This window comes from Monopterus albus, unplaced genomic scaffold (genome assembly GCF_001952655.1).
Source record: "Monopterus albus unplaced genomic scaffold, M_albus_1.0 scaffold4.1, whole genome shotgun sequence".
NCBI lineage: Eukaryota > Metazoa > Chordata > Actinopteri > Synbranchiformes > Synbranchidae > Monopterus > Monopterus albus.
The window spans coordinates 499448-510805 of NW_018127884.1; the positions used below are offsets into that span (position 1 = coordinate 499448).

Here is an 11358-nt window from a genome sequence, read left to right on the forward strand (position 1 = left end):
TGTTTTTGTCTGCCTACCTTTTGCACTCGCTGTCCTTTTGTAAATCCCCCCTGGCGGCAGCGACTGGTGGAAAGTCTGCAGTCTTCTAATTACTTCATCAGTTGTGTTGTTGGCGCCCACTTTTAGTCTCTTCCACATGAACCATACTGAAGAGCTGAGGTTATCACACTGAGTGTAGACAGTTGTAGATGGTTCCTGAGACATTGGTGCTTTTATTAAAGATCATGCATCATATTTTCTTACTAACAGTGAAGTGTTTTGAATCTATTTTACTTACTTTACCTTAATCCATCTTCAGGTGGTTGTTTCCTACAGACTCAACCCCCATACTCCCACCCCACCCCCATTTTTTCCCCCTCAGCAACACTGAAGACACAGTACAATTTGCAGGCCTACAGGAAACACACAGTTAACCCTCTGTTAGTGCCCAGACAGTCTGTCACTGAGTTTATTAATCAGTCAGACACGGTGTTTCCTTCAGTTGAGGTTAGCTGTCACTCTTTTCTCAGGCGATCTTTACAGTCAAGCACACCTGGGATGATGACTCACCCAGAAAATAGTGAAGTAGATAGGAGGTTTCACACAGTCATGGCACTTTACAGGTCAGCGCAGGATGAGAGTATAATTCCCCTTAAAGCTAAGCAAATTCCCCTTCATGATAACAAATTCATTCATTATATTAGAAGGATAGTTGGGTTGTCATGATTGTTTGAAGAGGATAACCTTGTGTCCAGTACCAGGCTGTGCTGCCAATTGCATGTCCATACACGGCTCTGCAATATGTCTGCACTGTTCCAGGAACTGCGCTCTGAGATTGAATTAGAAGTCCTCGGAGACACAGAGGAGCTGCAGATGTACTTCACAGCCAGGTGCCCAAATGGATCAGTCCTCCCTGATCAAAGACACTGCTCCGACATTAAACCTGGAGAGACGGTCAGTTGCCTTTGCTCTAAGTTGCTCTTTTTATGTATGTGTATAGAATCTTTCATTTAGATCAGTGCAGCTGAGCATGTTTTACAAGGAGATCGATAAGACAGCGGAATGATAGGTACAGTAAAACAACTGTAGACAACAAAAATTAAATCATACGATTAAAATGTTAGGAAGTACCACTACAAAAAACAACAAAAGATGGACATTACACAATAGTTAATATAACCATCACATAATGTGCTCTCTGTTTACTCTAGAGCTGCATGCTGATTAATAATTTACTTGAATGTCAGACTATTAATCAGAAACTATTTGGATTACCGGTTAATCATTTTACAGTTTTATAATGCAAAACTGTAAATCAACTTCTCACCTGTGAGGACTTGCTTGTTTTCTTTGTCTTATATGATTATAAAATGAATATCATTGGGTTTTTTTTTTTCAAATGTTGTTTGAATAAAATAAACCATTTAATGACGCCAGAGGTGGATTAATATACACCTGGTGCTCTGCTGAGTATTTATGGCAGCAGGGTGGTTTATGGTGGGACTGATTCAAAGTGAACTACAGTGCCCACATTCTTCATAACCTTGGAACACAAGTGCAACAGTGTGGCTCAGTGATGTGTCTTTGGTAGTGTTTGGAGTGGAGCTCTGTAGCACAGAGGAGTAGCAAAACTTGTCTGGATCAGTTTCACCAATTGTTTCTCTTTTTTGCACTTCAGGTAGTGTTCAATGTGTCTGTGGTGGTCCCAGGATGCCTGTCAGGAGTTCGGCACTTCTCCCTCAAACCGATGGGTTTACAGGACAGCTTGGAGGTGGAACTGGAGTCAGTTTGCTCGTGTGACTGCCGGCAGCCTCCTGAAGCAAACAGCAGCCGATGCACTGAGGGCCAAGGGACTTTCCAATGTGGTGTGTGCATGTGTCAGCCGGGGTTCCAGGGAGCACAGTGTGAATGCAATGAGGAGAGCACTTTGTTGAGTAACTGCCTCGCAAACAATGAGTCTGAGATATGCAGCAGTCAAGGGGAGTGCTACTGCGGACAATGTAAATGCCATGCCTCCAGCTTTGGCCGCATCTACGGACCTTACTGCGAATGTAACAATTACTCCTGTGTTCGTTTCCGAGGGGAGCTCTGTGGGGGTGAGTAATAATGTCATGAATTATTCACATATTTATGTGGTGAGCCTGTTGTTTGAATTAATTTCTGTTTTTAGGCCATGGAGTGTGTGACTGCGGAGACTGTCACTGTCAGAGTGGTTGGACAGGGGAGTATTGTAACTGCAGCACCAGCACCGAAGCATGCATGTCAGAGGACGGCACTCTCTGCAGCAACAGGGGGAAATGTGAGTGTGGCCACTGTGTCTGCTCTGCACCTGGAGCATCTGGGGACAAGTGTGAGAAGTGCCCAACATGTGGAGACGCCTGTAGCTCTGCAAGGTGAGAACACATTCATGCCATCAGCTCTTAGAGGTGAATAAGGATGTAATGTAGAGAGTTTTGTTGGCTTTGCCTCTGTTACTGTTATGTTCTTTTTACCTGAAAGATATAAGATGTTGTCTCCTAAGGCCACATGATCTGTCTGTTCTTTTCAGTTCAGATATATCAGGCTCTGGTTTCCTTGTTCACATGTGTCTGCACCTTTCATGTGGCATCAAAAGGCAGCTAATGTCACCACCACAGCACTAGCAGATTTCCTTTCTCCATTGTAAAGCAGCTGTCAGGGCTAGTGACATTTGATACCACTGTTATAGAGGAGATGGGTGATATGAAGTGAGTGAAGCCTTGGGAAAACTCTGATAAGTCACCAGCACTTTGATTCTTATGTACTCACAGTGTCAGCGACTGAAGCCTCATTAAACCTCAACCTCCCAGGAGGCACTGTATCATCTCTGAGTAAAACCGACCTCTTGTTTCTCTGCATGTTTTAACATCAGGACCTGTGTAGAGTGCCATCTCCAGGATCAGGATGATGCTGAGTTGTGTGATCAAAGGTGCAGCAATTCTAAAATTTTCATCAACACAACTGGAGGTAAAGGACTCTCACAATCTACCAGTCTGCTTTAAATAGAAAGTGCACTTAGGAATTAGTGAATATAGTACTGTTTCTGCTTCTTTTCTGCACTTATCTGTTCATGTCAGGTGTATGGTAGTACGATTGAAACAATAATGACTGATATTCCCTATTATGGATCTACATCACTATATGGTAAATACATGCAAAATTAAAATATTGAATAAACCTGGTCTGACTGTTCTACATTACATCATAAATTTTTATATATGCTAAAATAATGAGTTTAATCACAGATTATGTCAATTTTTTTATTGGCGCTCCCTTTAAATCATTCGCTTAGAAAACATGATAGTATTGAATATTGGCCCGCCCAATTCAGGTGTTAGTCCAAATTTTCAACATTAGAATTTAAAATGATTTTGAGGAGATTCCATCCACTCAAAGGTTATGCTCCTGATTTTGCATGTTTTAACCTTTTAACCTCAAAATGTTAACATTACTGAAACCAATAAATTGGCCTGGCTGCTATTTTGGCCAATATTTGCTTATTGCAGATACGGTATGTTGGTATTGCTGCATATTTTGGCCAGTAAGTAACAAGAAACAGTAGAAAAATGCCTATTTTTGAGGTCATTTAAAACCAGTGTCTCCACTATATGTTTGTTGACCAGAGAGGACCGAGAAGTTCATTTTTAAATCTTGTTCACAGTTCTTTTAAAAAACTAGACTGTTAAAATAATGATTATAGGAGGCTATGTAATTAAACTACCAAATCAACCAGCCAGTACTTGAAACACTTGAAACTTGTTTGCGTTACTCACATGTATCATTTATATACCTTCCACCTTTACACAGTTACATTGTTTTGCAAAGCAGTTGTAGGTGGCAACTGTTTTTTTTATTCTTTTGTCTTGGTGTGCCTAGTGGCCTAGTGGTTAAGACTCCTCCAACATAGCCTGTTTGATTCTGGTCACAGACCTTTGTTGCATGCTGTGTTGTCTTTCTCTGTCTGTCTCTTACAATATTTCTTTATGGTTTCTCACAGTGCCACTATCTAATAAAGGAACAAAAACAGCAGCCAAACTACCTTTTTAATATATATACGCTTTTTCATAATGTCCAGGTTTGGTTACTGCTTATCACCCCAGTTAGATTTTTGAATTAATGACATTTGGGCATCTAAACTTGGACGACAGAGTTTCTTGGAAGAGATTAAGAGAATACAAAAACTCCCTGCTTGCAATGCTGCCATGTGACAATGATAGTGTATAACACTGACAACAAAAAAGTTCGTTAACTGTCTCTCTCAATGATTGACAGCAGAGTCTCAAGCACATTTCTATGCAAATCTTTCTGTTCATGTCTGTTAAAGTTTACTTTCATATTGCTCTGGCATTGACTTAAATGAATGACTACCTGGAAAGAAAAAACAACATATGATATACTTTGGAGAATGCTGAGGAGCAGTATATACCCCCTGAGGTTTGTTTTTAATGGGTTAGCATATGCAAAGTCAGTAGCAAACTACATATAGCCTACTGCTTTGTCGGATGTGCATGTGTAAATGCTTGTTGTCACTAGAGTTCGTTCTCTCATCTCAGTGTTTGTAATAATGGTATCAACATAGGTAGCTTTGCCCAAGGATCAGAGATTTGGATGAATGCTGCACTAACTCAGGTGTCTCTCTAAAGCCTGCACCCTCCTCTCTAACACAACGCCATCCATGTCTGTTCAGCCAGCACCGAACAATGGGGAACATATTATTTACCTTGTGGTATAGGCCCAGCTATTGTAATGCATATGAATAGCCAAAGGACCTTGTCCTCCTTTATAGAAGAGATTATTTTAAACCTGCTATAATGTGCAAGCCGAGAGCTATATCTGATTATCACAGTGGATTTTTATGCTTCAGATGTGAAATACAATGGTGTAGTCCACATACACATGCACACACACCAGATTGTAGCCACTGATATGGAAATCACACTGACAGCACAACAGAGGCGAGTATATCCTTTTACATTCTCAGCACAATGTTGAAAGGGAAGATGATATACGTTGGATTCATCACTTCCTTATGGATATGCATGTTCACATTTCCCCTCAGATTATGCCAAGAGTCCTTCTATGCATTGCACACTGATGATGACGAATGACTGCTGGATCTCATTTAATGTGGTAGGAGTTGAGATGGGGACCACTGCCTACGATCTCCAATACGGTAAGCTTTACAACAACTTAGAAAGCAAACAAAACAAAAGGAGCATGAGTCTGTTCTCATCCTCTGTCCTGTCCCAGATTGCCCAGAGCCTCCCAACATCCCCATGATTATTCTGGGGGTCTCCCTTTCCGTTGTGTGTATTGGCCTGATCCTGCTGGGCGTGTGGAAGGTGCTGGTGTCAGTCCACGACCGTAAAGAGGTGGCCAAGTTTGAGGCTGAGAAGGCAAAGGCAAAATGGCAGACGGTAAGATCTTGACTGGTAATATTCTGTCCTCCATCCAGCCATTATCTATAATGCTTATCCGGAGTAGGGTGGCGGGGAGGGCAGGAGCCAATCCCAGCTGACATTGGGCGAGAGGTGGGGTACGCCCTGGACAGGTTGATAATATTCTCTATATAGCTCAATTCCTATGAGAGCTAACAATGAATTGATGCTGCTAACAGGTTTTGTGATAAGCCAAAGCCTGATACAGTATACTATTCTGTGCCATAGGCCTCTTTTCTTGTTTAAAAACTGTTCAAACATAGTGAGTCAAAAGACACCTGTCTACTGTAATGTAAAAAACTAAAAATTAAAAAATAAATAAATCTTCAAATTTGCATCATTAAAGCTATGCCACATTAGCTATTAGTCATTTTGGTTTGCATGTTCCCATGGGTGTACAGACAGCCATCACCGGATTGCTTTGATACTACAGAAAACTTAAAAACACAAAGTTTCCCAGGTATGTTCTGGAGTCTGGAGTTACAAGGACTGTCTTTATTTCTGTGATTTATTATTTAAGGATGACCTGGGAGATAATGATGATCATTGTAAAGGGTGTGTAACACTGAAGTTACATGTTATCTGTGTGTTTTTTATCTCAACTGTCTTGAAAGTCTCGGGCCTAAGCCAGTGTCTTTATTCAGTTGATTTTTTCACATCTATAATCCTGTGAAATTTTAAAATGTATATTTCAAGTCTTTGTGACTTAAAAGTATAAAATTGACAATAACAAAAATATAAAAGCCTTAATGTGTTGGTGACAGTGTTGTAATGATTTCTTATAATTGTCCTCCCTCTCTCTGTCTTTTTCCCTTGTGTTTCTCCCCAGGGGACCAACCCTTTGTTCAGAAGCTCAACAACAACATTTAAAAATGTAACTTATAAAAATCCACAGAGTAAAAATATTATTGTGATGGATCACTACTGACGATAAACTGGAGACGATGCAAAGCAACATCCGAGTGTACTTAAAAGTGTGAGTGTGTGTTTGTGCGTGCGTGAAGGAGACTGAGAGAACTTTTGTACAAATCTCTGTGCTGCTTTAGAGATGTTACCACACGGTAGACACTGTGATCAGATAAAGGCTACGTGATGAATCCGCTGCTGTAATAGTGCGCTGCCACTGTTAAACACTGCACTTTCCTGTTGCATGATCCCGCATGCACTTAAACACTACTGTCTACTGTAAGGTGCAGCATGGAAAGGACGAGTCTACACTGAGTGGTCTACTACTGAAAGAAAATCTTTTATTCTAATGAATGTAAATATAAAGATGGATGATTATGATTTCTTCTAATATTGTGTTTGTTGATTCACTGTAAAACAAGGCTGAGCCTTCCATGATAATTACTGTTTTTTTGTTGTTGTTTTTTGGTGGCATGACAGATAATTAAAGTTCCATGTTAACTTACTGTGTAGTAAGCCACTTGTCTGTGTTGTGCTTACCATTTACCATAGGATATAACCAAGGATACAATTACCTTCACCATTCATTAGCAAATGTACAAATAAAATAGGATGTACAAATAAAGGCAATATATTACAAAACAGTTATGCAACAAAATAGAAAATTTGTGATTTTATGCATATTAATTGTTAATTAATTATAAACTATTAATTACCACTACAGTTTCATATATTTGTAGCCTACATATTACAATCATAGGCTATATTTAGTCTCTATCTGTCTATCTTTGTTTATTCAGTGTCTCTGGGTCAGTCTAAGTGAAGTTCTGTGGCTCTGTCCCAGTGAAAACAAATCGGGGAGCAGCAGACGCTCCTCCGTCAGACGTGACGTCGCTGGTCCTCGGCTGAAAAAGTTTTTCTGTGAGGGGGAAAAACAACGAGCCCAGAAGACCTTCTCCGACCGGGACTGTCGGACTGTGCGGACACTTGCACTCTAACTTTGCACCCCGTCGTCGAAATGTTAATACAGTTGTTTCGCTGCATCGACTCCGTGGCCGTTGTGGCGACTATTTGTGTAACAGTGTTGCTGGCGAACAGCTGCCTGTGTGTTACCGAGGAGGACGATGAGGTCCTGGAGAAAAAACAGCTCACGGAGTATTACAGTAAGCTGTTCAGTCATCTGGGCGCAGCTTCTGCAGAACACGGCGCCTCGTTTGGTTGGATGGTGTGTTCTGTGCTTTTAACACAGAACTGTACTGCAGGAAGGAATCATTTCAACACGTCCACACTGTGTTGTGCAGTTTCTGAGGACTCTAAACTATCTTAAAAGTTTCTTAATTAGCTTCTGGGTGGTCACAGTTTGAGCCCTACCGCTGCAGCCGGTTCACATTACCAACAATGATGCTTATTAAATGTTAAACCAAACAAACAAGAAAATCTAAATTTAAGAAGAAAATCAGGCTTTCTCAAATTTGAGTTTCCAGTGGGGTTGAAATGATTAGTCGACTTTTCAATTAGTATAATTGTATTAAAAGTTTTTGAATATCAGTTAGTTTAATAAAGATGAATGTCAAACTGACTGATTCCAGCTTTTCACATGTGAGGATGCTGATTTTATTTGCTTGATGTCACTGCATGCTGAATTAGTTGAGTTGAGATGTCTGATGAATTGATCAGTCCAGCATGAAAATGAATTTGTCTCATGCCCTGGTTCCAGCTGTTTTCAATAGCTGTTGGACAATAACAAGCAAGCTGAATGCCAGCTTGAGTTGAGAAACCAAGGATAAAAATGTTTGATATTTTATAGATGATTAACAGATTCACCAAATCAACAAATGGCTAAGTAAATTAGCTGATCTTTTAAAATTGTATCTCTTTATTATCACAGCCCTCATTTTGTCCATATTAGATCTGAGTTAAACACCTCTTCCCTTCCTTCAACACAATACCATATTGTGTGCATATTAGTATTATGTTATTGTCACTATTCTAGTATAGGCACAGGGGAAAGATATCAGGACAACCCCATGTACAACACTTATGGTCACAAAAATATTCTAGTGCTAAGTACAATGCACATTCAACACAAGCAGTGTGAACAATTATACAAGGACAAATCCTCCAGCTGTTTTTATCACTGCCATTTGTGCACACACTATACATCCGTTTAGTCTGAGGATCCACAGAGACTGTTATTCATCTTGCACAAATTATACACCTGGACAAACATTTTCCCCCAGGCCTTCAGTGAGCTTCAATATTGCTTCATTTTGGTGGAGGTACATCAAAGAGGTGAACTATTGCATGTGTGCATGTGTTGTAAAATAAACTGATAGTGCACATATTTTCATTTTACTATTAAACACCAAACTGACTTTATATAAGACCCTTTGCATTATGTCATGATATATATTAGTCTATTCACCGTTGCTCATTTTATCCTTCCCTTCTTTAAGGTAAACATCCACATCATTTACTCAGTTCTGCCCAGATTTCTCTCAGCCCTCTTCTCTTCCTCTGCTTCTCTTCATCGCTTCTTCTCCTTGTCTCATGCTCGTTCCAGAAAAGGGTGCGTTTATCCTGGAGAGTGAGCCACTGAAACGCTGTATCACAGTGGATCGCTCTAACCTGGTGCTGGAGGATTGTGAGCGGCCAACGCGCCACATGCTGTGGAAGTGGGTATCCCGACATCGCCTCTTCAATCTGGGTACCAGCACGTGCCTGGGCCTCAACATTTCAAACACAACACAGCCTCTTGGCACGTTTGAGTGTGACATGGGCCTTCCTGTGCTGTGGTGGCGCTGTAGCGGAAACATGCTGTACGGGGCGTCCCAGTGGAAGGTGGCTGTGGCTGGACGTTTGGTGGTAGTAAAAAAAAACTCTCATCATGAGTGGAAAAGATACAACACGCCTAGAGAGGGGCCCTGCTCATATCCATATGAAGGTAAAGGCCTAAAAAGTCAGTCTCCGACTTAGCTGCACAGAATATTTGTCAATTAGTTTTACACTGTGTGCATTTTATTTGTAGATATCCACACTTTGTTCGGAAATGCACATGGCATGCCCTGTGATTTGCCCTTTAAATACAAAAACAAGTGGTACTCTGAGTGCACGACAGAGGGGCTCGAGGGCCACCTGCTGTGGTGCGCTACCACCCCTCGCTATGATGAGGCTGAGAAATGGGGCTTCTGCCCGGTGCAAGGTAAAGTCAACACACAGACATACCAGAGTACGAAAAGAATTTTAGTATTTACACTACCTGGCCTGAATGTGTGTACCTCTGATTTCAGTTTCATAATGCCTCCATGTTTATACAAGCGAGGTCCATAACGAACTGGTTTTCTCTTTGCTGTGGAATAACCTGACCTGCACAGAGGCCTGAACTCAGCCCCATTCAGCATGGATGAACAGCAGTGCCAAGTGTGAGCCACACTTGGCACTGCACACTTGCAACATCAGAGCTCAGCTTCAGCAACAATCCTGTGGCTGTAAAATGGGGAAACTCCCTGCAGCAGGTTCCAAAACCGTTCCAGGATAGTGGAGGCTGTTACAGTAACACATGGTTTTGAAAGCAAATGTTCAGCAGTTACATAAGCGTGTAATGGTTGGGTGTTGGCTTACTTTTTGCCAGAATATACACAGTAACTAGAAATAAAATCTGTGCCAATGAGATTTATTTAGTTCTAAATAAACAGTATATTTAAATCTTTTAAAAATTCTGTTGTGCATCTGGTAACCTAGTGGTGAGATACGTACTATATACCATGATACTCTGGTTCATTCCTAGCTGGGGACCATTGTTGCATTTCACACTACTTCTTATTGTTTTCCTCCAGAAAAACACACTTTAAATAATGTCAGAATTTATCTGTGCTTACATTAACTTGACCGTGATTCATACCCTCCTACCTGCACACTCACCTGGACATACAGTATGCAAGCTTTTCTTCTCTCTCTTTAGTTCATCAGTTTCTTACTGCCTTTTGTAAGTCATATCGTTATTCATAGATTCCAGTTGTAAGCGTTTCTGGGAGTCAAACCAGGAGCTGCGTGCATGTTACCAGTTCAACCTGTACACCATCCTAACTTGGAGTCAGGCTCTGTTAACTTGCCAGGCTCAAGGTGGAAACCTGCTCAGCATCACCAGCCTGGCAGAGCACAGGTACATCAGAGGTAGGCATCTGATAGAAATCACATACAGGAACCATAACGTTGCTGGATGTACTGTACTGTATTGTACTGAAGTGTGCTGTAACTTTATTACATCAACAAACATACATCAGTACTAGAATATGATGTTGTTATTTTTATTCCTCAATGGGACACACATTCTTCTCTTCATAGATTCAGATTAGATTTTTGCCTTTGCTCCTTTTCACATATTTTCACTTGCTCACGATCACTCCATATTTATTTTATTCATTTCTGCTATCCTGATTATTTTTAAATAATGAGCAGTGACATGTTTGACCAGCCAATAGTTTAGTGCTCCACTCAAATCAGATAAGAATTGCTGACAACTTATACAACATTGATGTGTTTATTTCTTGTGCTAGATCGACTGGCAAGTGTTGGAGTCATGGTGTGGATTGGACTGAACCACCTGAAGGATGGGCAGGGGTGGCAGTGGTCTGATGGAGCACCACTGTCATTGGTGAATTTCACTACAGGTACTGGTTATTTATTTATTCCAGGGCCAAATGAGAGGGCAAAGTCTGTTTATAAGATTTTATGAATATATACCACACAGATTGTATGACTTTAATTTTTTTGACCGTGTTATTTGCTAAGAGACATTAAAACACTAATTACATTTGTGCAGAAGACATGCAAGTTTATGCACTTAAAGTTTCCATAAAAGTTGCTCTTGGCTTGTGTGAACATTGTGGAAAAAGACTGAAATGTGTGCATGTGGTGTCAGCATCGACTTTTGATTCATGGACAATATCTTAATATTCAGTAATACCAAAGCTAAAGCTGTGACTGAACACAGTGCATTGCAATAATTTTCAGCAGG

General features: G+C 40.7%; 2 protein-coding genes across 3 annotated transcripts in view; both read left to right on the forward strand.

The window, feature by feature from the left end:
* Positions 1-6803, forward strand: part of itgb6 (integrin, beta 6) — a 10985-nt gene extending 4182 nt beyond the window's left edge. For both annotated transcript variants that reach the window (XM_020605328.1, XM_020605337.1), the window contains exons 10-16: positions 799-933; positions 1658-2075; positions 2150-2372; positions 2870-2964; positions 5057-5170; positions 5248-5414; positions 6265-6803. In XM_020605328.1, the coding sequence (XP_020460984.1) occupies positions 799-933; positions 1658-2075; positions 2150-2372; positions 2870-2964; positions 5057-5170; positions 5248-5414; positions 6265-6363 (1251 nt within the window). In that variant the 3' untranslated portion in view covers positions 6364-6803. The remainder of the gene's footprint in view (positions 1-798; positions 934-1657; positions 2076-2149; positions 2373-2869; positions 2965-5056; positions 5171-5247; positions 5415-6264) is intronic.
* Positions 6804-7247: 444 nt separating this feature from the next.
* Positions 7248-11358, forward strand: part of pla2r1 (phospholipase A2 receptor 1) — a 30941-nt gene continuing 26830 nt past the window's right edge. The window contains exons 1-5 of the mRNA XM_020606202.1: positions 7248-7504; positions 8905-9285; positions 9370-9666; positions 10332-10514; positions 10898-11011. Of these exons, the coding sequence (XP_020461858.1) occupies positions 7360-7504; positions 8905-9285; positions 9370-9666; positions 10332-10514; positions 10898-11011 (1120 nt within the window). The 5' untranslated portion in view covers positions 7248-7359. The remainder of the gene's footprint in view (positions 7505-8904; positions 9286-9369; positions 9667-10331; positions 10515-10897; positions 11012-11358) is intronic.